An 18,706-nucleotide genomic window follows, 5' to 3' on the forward strand; every position below is an offset into this window, starting at 1 on the left:
TGTAGTGGTATATCAGATTTGTCTTAATTTAGCATCTAAATTCTTAAAAAGACATTAAGACAGATGTAAGAAGAAATAGACAGCAAAACTATAATAGTGGGGATCTTAATCTTGTTCTCTTAGAATTAGATAAATCAAAGCACAAAATAAATAAGAGAAGTTAAGGAGGTAAATAGAATATTAGAAAAGTTAGGTATGATAGATTTTTTGGGAAAATTGAATGGAGACAGAATGAATGAGATGGCTCTTCTAAAGGTAAACTCTTCATCTTTGAAGTCTTCTCTGAGAAATTGCTTCCTTAATCCTCAAAGATTCCTTTTAGAATCTTGCTCAACATAAATGCCATCTCTTATAAAAGGCCTCTTCTAATCTCTGCAAAGTTGCCAGTGGCATTTCCCCACAAATCATCTTGTATTAATATTACATCTTGTATTAATATTTTGTTCCTACTCATGCTTATACATGATTTTTTCTCCAGTAGAAGTTAAACTCCCTGAGGGCAAGGGCTGATTAATGACTTTTTATTTTCATATCCTTAATGCTTAACCCATTGGAGTTGCACTCTCTGCAGGAGAGAATGAATGTTTGGCACTGTAGTTTCAGACAGGACCTCAATGTATAATACTTTTCTTGCAAGTGATCTTCAGAGTCTTCCTAAGACAATTCAAATGGAAGTCATATAGCTTCCTGGCATGGCACTGGTATACTCTCTAGGTTTCAAAGGCATACAATAATGAAGTTAGTAAAATAGCTATGTAGCCCTTCAGTTTGGTAGGCAATCTAATATCTTTTCACTCCTACCCTTCTCCTTACTCTACAATGAAGTAGTAGTAGTAGTAGTAGTAGTAGTAGTAGTAGTAGTAGTAGTAGTAGTAGTAGTAGTAGAAGAAGAAGAAGAAGAAGAAGAAGAAGAAGAAGAAGAAGAAGAGAAGAAGAAGAAGAGAAGAAGAAGAAGAAGAAGAAGAAGAAGAAGAAGAAGAAGAGAAGAAGAAGAAGAAGAAGAAGAAGAAGAAGAAGAAGAAGAAGAAGAAGAAGAAGAAGAAGAAGAAGAAGAAGAAGAAGAAGAAGAAGAAGAAGAAGAAGAAGAAGAAGAAGAAGAAGAAGAGTAGCAGCAGCAGGCAGCATTTAATAAATGCTTCTTGGTTGATGGATTAACTGATTTAGGATTTTCTTCTCTTTCTCTGGAATGTTTACCTCTCTATTTCCATTAGCTCCTTTCCTTCCACCCACAAACTTGATAAGATTATCTCTGTCCTTACCTTCTCCTTTCTTACCTTAAAGTTCCTCCCCTCAAACCTACTGCTTTGTGACCTCCAAAATCAAATTGCATGCTATGTAATTGAGAGTTTAATATAAATAGCTAATAATAGCTGTTAGTACAAGAGACAATAAGGTGATCTGTTGAAATTTACATACATGCCTAATAAGAGCAGAAGGCACTTAAGGCATTTACTAGATATATAACCTTGCACAAACAACATGATCTTTTTGGGTAGTTTTTTCATATCTAAAATGAAACTATTGTCTCTAAGGTATTTTCCAGCCTCAACATGCTATGATACTATATTTTTTATACAATATCATCAAAAAATCTCAGAGCATTTTTAGATATCATCTGATTAATTCTCAAAATCAGTACTGAGATAGGTGGATGGCATATATTTCATGCATTAAATGAGCACAAGTCCCTAGTGCTCGAAAGTAATCATTCCAATTGAGTTAAGGATAAACAACACAATTTAGGAGCACTGAGCTTTTAATGAACTTTTAACCTGTAAACTTTTATGATTAAGTACAAAAAAGAAAACACCTCTTTTCTAGATGATAAATTTAGTCCTCTATAGGGCCTCAGTTAGTACATATATGACAGATTTTAGCTCTTATAATTAAAAAAAATGGGGACACTGTGAAATGAAGAGGTTGGACAATAGAAATTTAGCCATCATTTACAAGTATGTATTTGTAGACCTACACATGTAGGTAATATATACTTATATATTCATATAAGTCTACATTTTATATTTAAATATTTTGGCCTCATATGTTTCTTTATATAAACCTTTAAGGGCTTCTGATGATTTAAAAAAAAAACTTTGAACAGCATAAAACAAGGTAAACTTTTGTTTCATATGGTGGCTAACAATATTATCCAATATTTTAGTTGAAAAAGAGAAACCTAGGAAGGAATCACGCTTTGTTTTGTTTTTAAAGCAAAGATGATGGTAAGATATGAAAAAAAAATGGATGTCAGTTTCTTCTGTTACTGAAAAGAAAAAAGACAATGTGAATTTGGATGGCACACAGAAAAACACCATGTCATGGGGTGGTGGGTTGATTGTGCTTCTCTCTACAAGCCCAGAGAGACTTATTCTATAATATTGCATTCATCTGCAGGCACCTCATTAACAGAAAAAATATAGGCAAACTGGAAGGAGTTCAGAGAAAAATAACAAAATGATAAAAAATACTGTAGGGATTGATATGTGAGGAAAAATTTAAAAAGATAAAATCTCTATGCTTTTTGCTAAATGGTGACTAAGTAGGAATCTGACAACTGTCTACAATTAAATGAAAGTTATAAACTCCAAAGAGAGACAGTGATTACTGTGAATCAAGGGAGCACTGCTTTGTAAAAAGATAAAATTAAGAAAAGAAAGTTTAGGGCAAATAGCAGGGACATTTTTAAATACTGAGATGTATTATATTTTTTGGAGGCACCACCTGTATCCTTTGAAATGTTTAAAATTGAACAAATTGGAAGTGCTTCTAAAATACTAAGGCATACCTTCAACATTATAGATTGGAGTGAACTCAATGACCTCAACAGATATATTGCTCTACCTGTCCTCATTATTTATAATTTTGTGAACCATGAGAGATTTGCTTCTGGAAATTCTTTTCTAATTCCTTTCCCTTCCTTCTATCCTTTATACTTCAGATACCTTGGATAATAGCTGGTCATAGGAACATCTCTTATATATATGAGGAAGGGAGGGAATAAGTATTTGGATGGTGCCATGATGACCTCTCTTAGTTTTTTTAAATTAAGTCACACAAAGTAATCTCCCTAGTCTTGTTGTGTGGAGGATCCGTGAAAGAATTATTGAGTTCAAAAAGCATTTATTTAACAACTATTATATAAGGTACTAGGAATAATGAATGCTGCCTTCTTTGAATTTATATTCTATTGGGAGAAACAAAATTTGCACAAATAAGATAATTTGAAAGTATGACAATAGACCCTTAAAGGAAAGATGTAAATTTACCAAGAAAGATTTATTAAAACATAATTTTTAATTTTTTAAAGGATTCCTTATTATATAAAAGTCTTTCCTACTTATTTATTATGCTGATCTAATATATTGAGAATATTTGACTTCCTAAAATTTGATTTGTATAAAACATTTCAAGAATTCATTTTTTTTGGATAAAGTAAGGTATACATACAAGGATAGCCACAATAAACATTTTAGAATTTTTACATCTCAAAAGCATTAAAATGTATTATATTACCAGTTCAACAAATCAGTTTTAATACAGTATTTAGTGCAAATGTTTTCTTTTTATTATTTCTTATTTAATATTTTATTCTCCCCAATTACATATAAAACAATATTTTACATTTGTTTTTTTTAAAAGCTTTGAGTTCTAGATTCCCTCCCTTCTTCCTCATTGCCACCCCCAGAAGGCACATGTGAGGTTATGTAAAACATTTCCATAAAAGTCATGTTGTGAAAGAAAACATAAATCATTATCTCCTCCCCCAAAGAAAAACCCTCAATGAAAAATAAAAAAAAATTTTTTTGAGTATGCTTCATTCTGTATTGAGATACAATCAGTTACTTCTCTGGATAGAAATAGCATTTTTCATCAAAAGTCCTTCAGAGTAATTGTAGATCATTACATTGCTGATAATAGCAAACTAATTAACAGCTGACCATGCCACAACATTGCTATTATTTTGTACATAGTACATTTCACTTTTCATGAGCTCATGGAGGATTTTCCAGATTGAAAAAATGAGAGCATTTTTCTGATCATTTGCCACAGAAAAATAATAGTCCATTATAGTCACATACATTTTGTTTAGTTATTCCCCAATTGATGGCCATCCCCTTAATTTCAAATTTTTTATACTTAGAAGAGAGGTATTATAAACATTTTTGCACATATATATCAAAGAATATGTATGATTTTATATCCTTTTGGACAGAGTTTATATATTTTGATCATTTATCAATTGTAGAATGGCTCTTATTGTTTCTTTTTTTTATAAAATTGACTCAGTTCTCTATACATTTGAGAAATGAGGCCTTCATCAGAGAAATTTGCTTCAAAATTCTTATAATTACTATTGCTAACTGTATTTTCCCCCTGTTCCTTTTATTCTCTTTCACCCTGTCCCTCCTCAAAAGTGTTTTGCTTCTAAACATTCCCTCTCCCACTATAATCTGTCTTCTATTAATCCTACTCTCTTCTCATATCCCCTTCCCTTCCTATTTTCTTGCATGGTAAGATAGATTTCTATACTAATATTGAGTATGTATGCTATTTCCTTTTAAAGCCAATTCTCTCCTCTTTCTTTCCTCTTCTTTTCCACTGTAAAAGGTTTTTTTGCCTCTTTTATAGCAGATAATTTATTACTTTCCACCCTTCTCTTTTCCATTCTCCTAGGACATTCCTCTCATCCCTTAATTTTATTTTTTTAGATATTACACCTTCATTTTCAACTCCCACCTGTGCCCTCTATTTGTATGTATGTATGTATGTGTGTGTGTGTATGTGTGTATTCCTTCTAATTACTACAATAAGGAATATGTCCGAGATTTGAGTTGACACAGCAGATCTCCTCCTGGAGAGTGATTGGCAGCTTCTGGAGACAACAGCATGTTACACTCAGTGACAGGGAAAAACCTCTCAAACTGAACAAAGGCTTCCTGGCAAAGCCTAGAGAACAAGTTCTTTGTCCTACAGTTTTCAAAACCTTTTGAGCTCTTCCATAGCCTGCAGTCATTTCTCATTTTTCATGGAGGATGAAGGAACTTCTTCTGAGCATATGTTTTGATCTTCCTTATAACTATAGTAACTTTCTATGGTCAGAATCTTTTTCTGATGCTTGCTTACTTCCCACTCTGTTACTTAGCTTTTAACTATGCTAAAGCAGGACTTTATTTCCAGAGTGGAGGATGCACTGTTCTAAGTTGTTTTCAGAGATCCTTCTAGGGACCTGACCACAAGCACTCTTTTCTGTCCTGGAGCTGTGAGGAGCATCTGAACTCCACTGCGGCTATAAATTCTAGTGTGGTAAAACAACAGAGTTCTTCTTCAATGGACTTCCAGTGAGCTGAGGCCTGCAGAAGCTGCACAGTCAACATCCACTCCTGATTTGCTGGTTTCTCAAGGCCCTCTCACCTACTGGAAGACATTTCCTACTCACCTTCTAAGTCATCTTTGGTGTCTCTGGGCGAAGAGGTCTAGAAACTGCCAGTAGGGTCACCAATTTAGAGATCCCAGTGCTAGTTCTTGCTGGTGCTGAGGTTGTGACAGGGACCAGGCCAGGGCTGGGGCTGCAGGTTGAGAGCTGGACTCCTACCCTTTTCTGCTTCTCCCAGACCTTTTCTGCTGACCTTCTAAGTTACCTTCTGCTAGAAAATTGATCCCCTTCATCTTTTTTGTGTGTTCTGATTCTCTAAAATTTGTTTAGAGTCATTATTTAAAGGAATTTGGAGCATTTGAGGAGAGAGCTAAGAGAGTCCCTGCCCTTATTTGGTTCCACCCTTTTAGTGCCAATATTTTCAATGACAGAATTATTTTGGGCAGGTTAAGACACCTACCATTGATTTTTATAGTATCAGAATAAATTGAAAAATGAAAACAAAAAGAGTGATCAGAAAAGACTTCTGTGGAGATAGCAGAAGGATTGAATTTTAAAGGACATTAAGTATCTTAGGAGGAAGATGTAGGGAGGTAGTGCAATACAGACATAGAGATGGTGAGTTGCATGCTGAGTTCAGGGAATAAAAATTAGATCAGTTTGACTGAAATGTAGAATATAATAAGGGAAGTAAGGCAAAAGAAGCTTGGAAAGGATGAAACCAGATTGCAAAGGTTTTAAATGTTAAACTGAGGAGTTTGTATTTCTTTCACAGGCAGTTGGGAATCACTGAAAATTATTTAACAGGAAGAGTGACATAGACCTATGCTGAAGGATAACTTTTTTGTTGTTGGTTTTTTGGAAGATATATGGAATATGGATTGGATAAAGAAGAAAATGGAATCAGGAAAACTAGCTAAGAGGTAGTTGCCATATTTCGGATGTACAGTAGAGAGGTTCTGAATTAGAGTAGTAATTATATTATTAGAGAGAAGAAGATGAATACTAAAGTTATAATAGTGTTAGAACTGACAAGAGTTTTACCAACTGGATGTAAAGGTGAGAATGGAATTCAAAAGATTTAGGGTGACTCTAAAATTTCCAATCTGGGTGACTTGAAGGATGGAATTGTAATCAAAAATCAGCTGAACATTTTATATATTTGATTCCTTTCACCATTTTTGTACATTTTCCTATAGGTTAATTAAAAAACAAACAAACAAATAATTTTTAAAAAAATAACTTACTCAAGAAGATTCTCTCTGGACATAAGGTAGGTACTCCCTGATGAAAAATACACTATTCTGAAAACTACAGTAGCACTCAGCATTTAATAGCAACTCCGAAGCTTGAAGCAAAATCTATGTATGTGCCCCAAAGAACTTCCAAGTGTGGAAAGTCTTTTCCAATTCCCTTATCTGTTAATGTTCTTTCACTCCTCACGTACTGTACTTATTTGTTTGCATATTATATACTCTCAGTAAAATAGAAGATCTTTTGCTGATGCTTTACTCCCTGGGTAACCTTGGAAAAGACTTTTTGATTTCTAAGGCTTTTTTTATATCTATAAAATTATGTGTTTGGATCAGATGACCTGGGGTTTCATTCAGCTCTAGACAGATGATACTATGACTTTTATTTTCAAATTATTTTTGTAGCCCCAGCTAAATTAAATAGTAATTTAATAAAGGCTTACTGCATGGGTTTAGATTGGTACCTAATTTACAGAAGGATATAGGAGAGTAACTGGGATCATCTGACTTATAAGTATGCCAAAAGGTATGCTAATTTTGTCCAAGACACAAATGAACATGGTAAGGAACAAAATTAAACATCAGTAAATGTGAAAAGCTTCATATCTAGTGGAAATTGATTCAAGTGATACATTTTCACATTTCTGACAAGTCAGATTTAGATTTCAAAATGCCACTTTGGGGGTTTGTCCATAGATGAAAAAATAATTTTTTAATGTAAGGATTAAATATGAAACTTACCCTGGGCAGAGTAACATGTATGTGATCATATTAACAGCCTTTGGAAAGCTGGCCAGCATAGTTTACACTCCAGGACTTCTATATTTAGGTCTGACTCCCTTCTGCAATGTCAACTGTAACATTATCCTTCTTTTAAATCTCAGTATCTCAAATATCAGTTGTTACTAGTTGTCCAGTTCTCCTTTGGTTTATATCAGAGAGCCCAATGGAGCCTTCCGAAGAAACTGTACAGATTAACAAGGATAACTTTTTAGAAGTTCCCAGTTTATCTGATTCCCTTTCTGAAGATGAAGAAATTAAAGAAACCTTCAATTTGCGCTTCTCCCCTCTCCCAAGACGACGAGGCTCTGATTCTTTTGAATCAGATTATCAATACCTGGATAATTCTTCAGGTTCACGAAGAGTTTCATTTGCTGATGCCTTTGGATTCAATCTTGTATCTGTTAAAGAATTTGACAATTGGGAGGTACCGGGAGTATCAACACATTTTGACTTAAGGGATGACGTTTTCCACACAGAGGAATATATTTTATCTCCACTGTTTGATTTGCCTTCCTCAAGAGAAGTGCTGATGCAGGAGCTACAGGTTCAGAAGGCAATCCTGGAGTCCACAGAGTTCCTAACTGGGCCTACAACTATGAAGGGCATTATCCGAGTTTTGAATGTTTCTTTTGAGAAGGTAGTATATGTTAGAATGTCCTTAGATAACTGGCAGACACATTATGACATTTTAGCCGAATATGTTCCTAATTCTTGTGATGGTGAAACTGATCAATTCTCCTTTAAGATTTCATTGATTCCTCCTTATCAAAAAGATGGAGCTAGAATTGAATTTTGTATACGCTATGAAACTTCTATTGGCACATTTTGGTCAAACAATAATGGCGGAAACTATACATTGGTCTGTCAAAAGAAGGAAAGGGAGCAAAAGCCTGAAAAATCACGGGAAGTAATAACTAACAGACAGCTAAAAGGCTGCTTAAAGGTAAAATCAAGGTGAGGTTACATCTTTTAGTTTTTAGTCTTAAGCTTGAATATTTCATGTCATACATATTTTACTTGTTAAATAGTCATTGTGCTTTAGACGATACTATATGATATGTATTTAAAATCACACTTGACTTTAAAAAGGTTCATTTTATTCAAATAGTTATTTACTTATAACTATAATATAGTATACCTCTTCTAAATTATAAAAATTGTATATAGATATATGAAAGAGGATGTGGAGGGAGTATGTGTACTGTTTATTAATTGATACAGTTTTTTGAAGGAGCCTAAAGCAAGAGAAAGCACCAAATATTTTTAATCCTTAATATCTCATAGTACCACCAATGACTACTCATTGTGTACTGGTAAATTTGTAGGTGCTCCCTCCTGCTCCCTAATGTGAAATTTAACTCCTTCCCATTTAAAAAGGATCTCTGAAGTTATAAGTCCATTGATTTCCAGTCAATATGCCTAAAACTCTATTCTGAAGCTTAAATGAATAAAAAAAGAGTGCTTCAAAAAGTGAATGCTATTTGAATTTCTAATTGGAAAAAAAAATCCATTATGACCTCCTCTGATCTTATAATACAGTTTAATAGATAAATATTCTGACTGACTTTTTTGACTTATTTATAAGGAACTATCACACAATGTCCCTAATTAGCCATATTGTAAGAATTTTGATTATAGTAATAAAATGATAAAGGCACAGATGAGTAGAAGTATCTAGAAATTTTGACTGTGATCATGCAAGTCATTATAATACTTTCATAATAAAATATAATAGTAATATCATGGCAATTAAATCCTTAAAGAAATTATAAACAATGAGGTAAGCATGGTAAAAAAAAAAAATTAAGAGAGACCAAAGAATTCATATATACTGGTGTTTGTTTGAGAGCTATTAACATATTTGGTAAACTTGAAAAATCCATTTATAATTATAATAAAAATGCCTGGCCTTTATTACCTCTATACCATCTATTGATCAATTTCTCATGACATCAGGCTATCAGACCATTTTTTAAAGGAAAAGTTAGTCTATTGCTCTTCCTCCTCATTTATGCTAGAAAAATCTCCAAAAAAAAAAAAAAAAAACAAACTATTGTTCTGTACATAACTGGTCTGAATGTTTTGTGGAGTTGTCCATTCTGAAAATTCCTAATGGGGGACAGACAGAGGGGAGAGGAGTGTGCCTTACAACTGTGCTATGGAGAAAGCACTGTACTTGGTGCTAAAAAAAAAAAATACAGGCTCTAATTCTAGCTCAGCCACTAACATTGTGTGAACAGTGATGAATCACTTAACCTTTGTAGTGTAGTTTTGCAATTTTTGAGGATCTATTCGGATGTGACACATTAAAAAGCATAAACATACAAGATGTTGTTATTGATGAAAAAACCAACTATTTTTTTTTTATTTTAAAATAGTTGCAACAGTGAAATATTCATGTTTTCTTCATAAAGTTTGTTAGGGCTTGTGCTTTGTACTTACTATGTTTAAGTGTGAATAAATTTCCCTCAAATCCGCATTTTAAAGTTATCTGTAAATATAAAAGTAGAATTATAACATTTATATATGCTAAGATAATTATTTATCTATTTATCATAAGGCTTGATTACCCACCCACTTAAGAAATCTTTATTAAACATATATAATGTCATTATTAAAATATAATATATACATATATATCCTCAGCATTATAATTTTATGTGTTTAAGACTTTTGATGAAATCCTTATTAGTTGATTTATTTAACATTTAGAAACCTGCCACTTTTCAGAAGAACAGGACTTTGGCAATAGTTCTGAAGGCTGAAAACAAAGTACTATGTTACCAAGTTGATTATTATGTAAAATTAAAATGTGGTTTTGAAAATGTATCTAATCTATGCTGTAATCCAGTATAGATAGGAAGTTCTGTATGCTTGCCAAATTTGATTTGATTGCAGGAACAAAGAAAAGGTATGTGTCAAGCTTAACATTCCTATTTTTAAATGAAGATATAGTAATGATATTAACTGAAGTTTTGTCTAAGGAATGAATGAGCATACCTAGGATAAACATATACATGCACACACACAAATGTGTACATATGCATATATACTCAGACAAAAATACATATTCATATATATATATATATATACACACACACACACACACACACACACACACACACACACACACATACATGTTGAAAGAAAGAGAGAAAGAACATTTTCAGAAGAGCTATCATGGAATTATTATCAGACATCATTCAAATCCTAATGTCATTTTAGGAAAAAACCTGAGTCTTAAACCACAAAATAGTCTAAAGACTTGTAAAGTTTCCTAATGAGTTACAAAAATGGGGGGAAGAATCCTACCCCTCAAACCCATAAATACATTTTCTGCAGTTCTATAACTTAAAAATGACCAATATAATTCAAACCACATTTTGGAAAAAAAAATTTTAAAAAGCATTTGCCTCTGGAGAAGGCTTTCTGTGCAGAGTTTCAGTCCAACATGAATTTTTACATCTGATTTATATACCACTCAAAATGGAGTGTATAAAGGAAATCCTGACAGAGCCTTAGAACAGCATGTGCCATAATAGAATATTTATACAGTTTTTCCATAATATAATTTATATGCAATGGGTTTCAAATATTCCTAAAACTCACACAAGAGAGTACTATCAAATTTCAAAATGAATATTACAGTTGCTTTCCATTGCAAAGGGCTTTGTCAGGAAAAATAAAATCCCTTTACCTTATTAGTGTGATATCACAAAACATATTATACTTTCCTAAAATAAGGATGAGCTTAGACTCCTTTGATCAAATTAATTATGGTTTTTGACACTTGATTGTTGTTTCTTTTGTGAATGTGATTTTACAGATGTTACTTATGAAAGGTGGCGTGGCACTGTAGATAAGAGATTGTAGATAAGGTCCAGGAGTCAGAAAGTTCAGACCAGAAGTCTGAGTTCAAGTTTCCCCTCTTTCGTATACTTTTTTGGGGGGAGAGGCAGTAAGGCTTAAGTGACTTGCCCAAACCCATACAGCTAGTAAGTTGTCTGAGGTCTGATATAAATTCAAATCCTCCTGACTCCAGAGTCAGTGCTCTATCTACTGCACCAACTAGCTGCTCCTCTTATATATTTTCTATGTCACTTAAACTCTTAATGCCCAAGGTAAATCTGTACAACTATATGTTATAGATGAGTTATTGATCTGTGTCAGAGGAGGCAATTTCCACACTGGGGACTCTCCACCCTGATGAAATTATGGATCCAGATCAAACAAATAAATTATGTATTTACATAAAACCTAAAGAGTTCTATTTATTGGTCACTTCCTTCCAGAGGGGAAAAATATACATATGTGCATGGAGATGAATAATAAGTATTCTAAACTATAAATGGCAGTTAAAACAAAAATGTAGAGACCCTGCCACAGGCAGTATTATCTGTCTAGATTCTAAAAGGAATGTCAATTCTTTTAAAACTGAATTTGTTTCCTTTCGTACCTCATGAAAGTATATAGTGAGCTGGGCAACATATTGAGAGAAGCATAGTCTCTATCATTCCAGTTACTCTCTTATATACTATTTCTTTTCTTAATTTAATTTTTAATTTATAAAATTTAACAAGCATTTCCAGTACATAATAGGAAAAAAAATTGATTACATATGAACTTACAAATCTATTATATACAAATTATTTTTTCAGGCTAAAACTGGCACTTTTCTATGTTGATATGGATAGTCTTTTTTAAAAGCTTATTTTATTTCTTCTGCTTTATGTCCTTTGGATTGACTAAAAACACAGTTTTCAAATCCTGGGCACATGGTTGAGCTATATCGTGTACTATATTTAATTGCACTTAAATAAAATTGAATGGTTTTGTTTTTGTTTTGGGCTATTTTTGCCTTTCTTTGTATCTCCAGAACTCAGAAGAGAACCTGGCATATAGTAGGTGCTTAATAAACGCTCAGTGATAATTGGCATAAATATTATGAGCCAACTGAACTCATAAACATGGTTGTGCTATATGAATATATCAAAGAGAGTTAGATGATGCTTTCAGGAAGTAGATACAGATGTAAATAAAATTTAGACAAACATATATGACAATCTCGAGGAGACAGTGTGGTATAGAGAAAAAACAATTAGCTTTGGAGTCAGAGGAGCTGGCTTCAGGTTCTATATCTGATACTTACTTACCAAATTTCCTAAGCCTCAATTTCAGTCTATAAAATCAACAAATTTGATTAGATTATTGAGGTCACTTCTAGCTTTATAGTTCCGATACTATGATGTTTATAGGTAGGTTAAGTGTAACATCACCAATCTAATGCAATTTAAAGCATTCCAGGAGACTTTGCCTTAAATATGTCTCCTATTGCTTTACACAATTGTCTATTTCCAATTAAAAATTCATTTCTGTTAGATCTTGAAGGACTTTTCATTCTTCAGTAGCCTTCTATTAAAGTACAAATGTCCCTGAGAAGAGTAACACCAGAAACAATTATGGATGAAGCCATAGTAAAAAAAAAATAATAATTCATCAGGACATTTCCAAATATGGTAGGTAGTTGAGAGCAAAGCCCATTGGGAGTGGAACATGGCTAAGTTATCTTGGGGGAAAGTAGAGCCACAAAGAGGCATAGAGAGAAAGGGAAAATGCCAAAGAAAGCTTCACCTATTTCAAAGTTGGTCTTCACAATTTATAATGGAAATGAAGCAATCTATTTCAGACTTAAAATAAATATAGAAAAATATGTACATTATGTTTTCTTCTAGTCAAGGCAGGTGTCATGGAATGTGTAGGATGCATTGTTATCAGTGGACTTGGAGAATGATCTGGGACAGCACATCACCTCTGCTAGATGCCAAAAGCACGCTTGTTCAGGTTCAGCTACAATACAGCTTTTTCTTAAGTGAAACAAATCTATAAATTTAAAAGAGAAATAATATAGTACAGAAACTTGGTGGGGTCTAATAGTATTAGCAGAAAGAAAAAAATAAATTTGTGACTAATACAGCTATTAAAGATAATGTTTAGCATAAACTTGTAAAGCAAAGGATAGAAATAAGCAAAAGCCAACAATAAAAAGAAAAATAAATCTAATAAAATAATTTCTTTTTAAAATTACTATTTTCCTATAAAGTGGTAAAATTACAATGAAACTGGAAAAGGGAGGCAAAAGCATATAGTTGTGCAGTATTCTAATTATAGACTCTGAATTCAGTTATTCTGGATTTCTAAATAAATTGAAATTCCTATTGATGAATGTCCAAGGAGGTATAGATAAATTCAGTGAAGATCCAACATTTGTTCATTTTGGAACTAGTTCTGGTAGGAGGATCTATTTAAAGTGAAGAAATTTTAGATCATAATAATTCCATGAATCCATCAGCATGCATGTATAAAGATGTTGCACATATTGTAATAAGTTCTGGGGATACTAAAAAAGAGGGGCAGAAAATAATTCTCAATGAGAATTCTGTCAATGATATTAAATTTTAATGGAGACAAAAAGTAAGGACCTTGCCATAGAATCTGGGTGGAGCAGGGGTGACCTCCTGCAGAGACTGAGATTTGATCTGAATTTTACAGAAGGAATCAGAGATATGGAGCAGAGCATTCCAGTCAAGAACAGTACTCCATAAAAAATTAAGAATGATGACTTTGATAGATATCTGTATTGCAAAAACTCAGACTCTCTAAGACACATGGAATAAAAAGTTTTTTAAAATACAGAGATCCATCAAAGGAAATCTGAAGCATGTGGAATGAGGATGAAATTCATGTATTCCCAGTTTTCCTTTCTGCTATTGGGATAGGATTCAAGATTTTTTCAGGGAGTCTACACAAGATGACATTTTCTCAATTACAGAAAGCAAATATTTTATCCACCTGTGTAATTGTCTATAGGACATTAAATATAAAAGAATAATATCAGAATTTTGCTTGATTTATCAAGGGAAGGCCTTGTTCCAGAATTGTTTTTGATTGAATATTGTTGATAAATATGAGGAGGCAGCTAGATGACTCACTGGATAGAGCACCGCCCTGGAGTCAGGAGGACCTGAGTTCAAATTTGATCTCAGACACTTAACACTTACTAGCTGTGTGACCCTGGGCAAGTCATTGAACCCCAATTATCTTGCACAAGAAAGGAAAAAAAAATATGAGGGCAAGGTAGCCGATATTTATATAGCACTAAAAGATTTGTGAAGTATTTTATATACATTTTTCTCATTTGATTCCTAGAATCCTGGGCTTTAAGTATTATTATTTCCATTTTATAGGTTTAGAAACTGAAACTGAGAGTGTTTAAATGGTTAGACCATGTGCAATAATTATTACATATCAGACAGAGGCAGGATAAGGAACCCAAGTTCTGATTGCAAGTTCTATCCTCTAACAATTACTTCTGACCTCACTCAGTAAAACCATATTAAACAGCAGAATAGAAAATCAGGTTTCAGAAAACCTGCTGATGGCAGGTGCTTACTTGGGGGCTTCCAGCTGGCAGGCAGGGGATAATGTGACACTGAGGAGGCTGCCCACCAGGTTCTATCTTGCTAGGGACCCGTGAGTGACCTAATACATTTCTACTTATACCAGTGTATAAGTGTATCTAGATCTATAAATATTGGTATTCTCTTAAAGTTAATTAGAAATCCTAGAAGGAGAGGAGAGCCAAGAACAGTTCCCCCCTCTACTTTCTTTACATATACATACATACATACATACATATATATATATATAATTTATTACCTCACTTTCCTAGCTTCTCTCAACCATTAGTTAAATTCTATTATTCTTGTAGCTAAAAACTAGTCATTTCTGGGATCACACTCCCTAGGGTCTATGAAACCGACTTGGAACTTTCAGACAGGAACTTTCCAAGCAGAGAAGCCAGGAAATTCATGAAGAAGAATATTTTTGGCATTTTTCTGTCTCCTTTCTATGCTGCCTTTTCCCCTCCTGTCCCCAATCCCCTTGAACTTATTGTCTTTATTCTGCCTGCTTTAGAATCCCACTCAAGTCTGTCCTTCCCCATAATCCATCCCCTCATATTCCTCTATCAAACCTGTTTTCAGCTATTTGCCACATGGCAGAGGCTAATAAGCTAATATATGTTAAGGAGTTAATGACTGATAAAGTATTAATATTAATAGTGAACAATACTTTAACAAAAAGAAGTGCAATTCTAATGGTGGAATATCAGAGTCAGCTAGTGGTATGCACATACTCTCATAAAAAACACATTTATACACACATGCATTCTTTTGTGTTTATATGAATACACACATATACCTATATAAACACATATACTTATATACGCATTTATTCATATACTCACACATATATGGAAGCAGATCCTCCCAGATTTTCTAGAATAATCCTTACCCCAAGCATGATCAATATACAATATACATCAATACTGCCATGGTTTAGTTGCAGCTATGGAGACTATCCTCCAAGACAATCTGTCCTATTTTGGGATAACTTTAAATACTAAGAAAATTTCCTTATTTTGAACTAAATGTTTCCTCGTATAATTTCCACTGAATGAGACTAGTCATCACATTTAAGTTCAAAGAGAACAAATCTCTTCCATCTGACAATCAATTAAATATCTGAATTTGACTATTGTGTTCCACCTAAATCTTGTCTTCTTCAGGCTAAATGATACTAGAGATTCTTGTAACAAGATTTTGCATCATTTCATCCTCCTACTTGATATGCTCTGGAGATTTAGTGGATTATCAATATTTCCAATATTTCTCTAAGAACATAGAATGAAAAATTGGACAAAGGTTTTTGGATGTGATCTGTCTCAAGAAAAATAAAGTGGGACCCCTTGTTATAAGAGGAGAGGTTCTTAAGATTTATTAACTTGTTTTTTAAAAATTTGATAATTATTTTAATATAATCAGTTTTCTTTGCAATCATATATATATATATCTTTTATTTCTATATTTAGAAACATTATTCTGAGAAGGCATAGTTCCAAATTACTCTCCATAATGGGTGAATCAGTTCATAACTCCACCAACAGTGCATATGTCCTGATTTTTCCACATCTCCTTCAACATTTGTCATTTCCCTTTTCTGTCATATTTGCAAGTCTAATAGATATGAGATGGCACCTCAGAGTTGTTATAATTTGTTTTTCTTCAATTGACAGTGATTTAGAGTATTTTTCATATAACTCTAGATAGCTTTGTTTTTTTCTTCTGAAAACTGCATGCTTATTACTTATATTCCTACAAATTTGGTTCTCTTTTCTAGATGTGTGAGAAATGAGGCCTTTATTAGAGAAAACTTGCTGTAGGTATCACCCTTTCTCCCTAATATTCTCCTTCTAATCTTGGCTGCATTAGTTTTGTTTGTGCAAACTTTTTTTTAATTTGATGTAATCAAAATGATCCATTTTACATCTTGTAATGTTTATATCATTTTTGTCATAGTATTTATGTATATATGGAAGCTTTTTATTTGTTAATGACTATCTAGCAGTGGCATCCCTGGGTCAAAGCGAATATATAGTTTCAAATTGCTGTTCATAAGTTATACCAATCAGCAACTCTATCAACAATACACTAATATCCCTATATTTCTACAGTACTCCAAAATGATTAATCTTATCTTTTGTCATTAGTGGGACTTTATTATTAGTGATTTATAACATTCTTTCATATGGTTGTAATTGAATGCATTTTTCTTTTGAGAACTTTCTGATCACATCCTTTGATCATGTATGTATTGGGAAATGACTTTTAATCTTACATATTTGTTGGTTGCATATATATCTTGGATATTCCAAATATTTTAAATGTTATTTTAATGAGTTTATTAATTGCATTCATTAGACCTGGGACCTATTTTGTTTGAATGAAGGGATTTAAATTTGTTTCAGTAATCTTGTACCATTTTACTTTGGGGGTTGGAAAGGGATGACTATTCAAAGAATAATAGCTTGATAGAAATTAGAAGAAAACTTGAACATTTAGTCTTTCTCATGAAACATTTTTGTTTTATCATCCTTAGTCTAGAAATTATTCTCCTTGGATAGGAAAAAAAAACAACAGGCATAATATAGAAGTTATGAAATGCCTTTTTCCCCCTCGGTATTCATTGATTTTTTCCCATTCATCCCAAGCAGGAAGTTTCATCCACTGCAACCCTCTTTTTGTTCCAATGGAGTTTTAAAAGAATGAACAACATCTTCTCTGCAATTATTTGTCTCCTTATTAATTAATTAAATATTAGCAATGCTAGTGAAATAAAATGGAAAAATAAAGAAATCTTATGTTGAAGTTTTTAGATTTCTTGTGGATTTCAATTGATTATATTCAATTTCATTTTATATGGGTAATCGAGAAGTGGCTAAATATAATTTGATTTTAGCTGAGCTTTTACCGAATTGAATTTATATTTGAAAATGAAAAGGATCTATGATTTCAGCAGTATGGGGGATGCTCACTGTGAGCACTCAGTCCTAACACATTTCAAAATTAGTTTTTGACTTAGTAAACGGTTCCTAGGGAATTGCCAGACTATTCCATTTCAAACCTGAGACTGGAACCCAAGAAGTGTGGCCTTTAGGTCTAGTTTTCTTTCCACTATGTAACACCACTTCTCATTGAATTTAGATATAGAAAACAAATTCAATTTTTTTAAAACCTAAATTGTTGTATCTAAATGATATCACATTCTGGTAATTTTGTTTTTCAGTTTTCTTTGTTTAATGCCTATATGAAGGAAAAAAATCCTTAAGACAGAGCTCTCTAAGCCCCACCATTTTTGATTTCTTTGCTGCCACTCTAAAAGAATCACCCTGTTTAACAGACACAGTAGTGTTATTATCTATTATATAAATAATAACTAGTTTTGAAGCCTTAATCATGCCATCCTGCTGTTTAAAGATTTTATGACAAATAGAAATAAATTGCTAAATTGGACTTTTATACCCCATTGTTTAGTGACAGAGACCAATTGTACATTAAACAAACCTGTCATGGAGAATTTTAACATCCTCTTTCCAAGTCCCCCTCCTCCAACCAGGTAATTCTGGAAATGGTCTGTCTGTGTGGCACATCAGGGTTATTCAAATCACAATAAATAGAAATAAAATTCTAACAATAAAAGTGCTTTAACTAGCATATGTGCAGCTGTGGCTGTGATATTTTGATTATTTTTCAAATTTTTATTAATAGTATTGAACAAGTAGTAAAGAATAAAATACTTTTTTTCTTCTACCCACAATGAATTACTTGGCATGCATCTGTAATAATTAAACATTGTGTCTGACTGAAAGTTATGTGGGATTCATTTCCTTAGTAGATTT

The 18,706-nt window shown here is 32.9% G+C and overlaps 1 protein-coding gene across 1 annotated transcript in view; it reads left to right on the forward strand.

The window, feature by feature from the left end:
- Positions 1-7,566: 7,566 nt before the first annotated feature.
- The window catches only part of PPP1R3A (protein phosphatase 1 regulatory subunit 3A), a 62,640-nt gene continuing 51,500 nt past the window's right edge, over positions 7,567-18,706 (forward strand). Inside the window, exon 1 of the mRNA XM_074268264.1 lies at positions 7,567-8,364. Coding sequence (XP_074124365.1) covers positions 7,574-8,364 — 791 coding nt within the window. The 5' untranslated portion in view covers positions 7,567-7,573. The remainder of the gene's footprint in view (positions 8,365-18,706) is intronic.

Source organism: Sminthopsis crassicaudata, chromosome 5 (assembly GCF_048593235.1).
Source record: "Sminthopsis crassicaudata isolate SCR6 chromosome 5, ASM4859323v1, whole genome shotgun sequence".
Taxonomy (NCBI): Eukaryota; Metazoa; Chordata; class Mammalia; order Dasyuromorphia; family Dasyuridae; genus Sminthopsis; species Sminthopsis crassicaudata.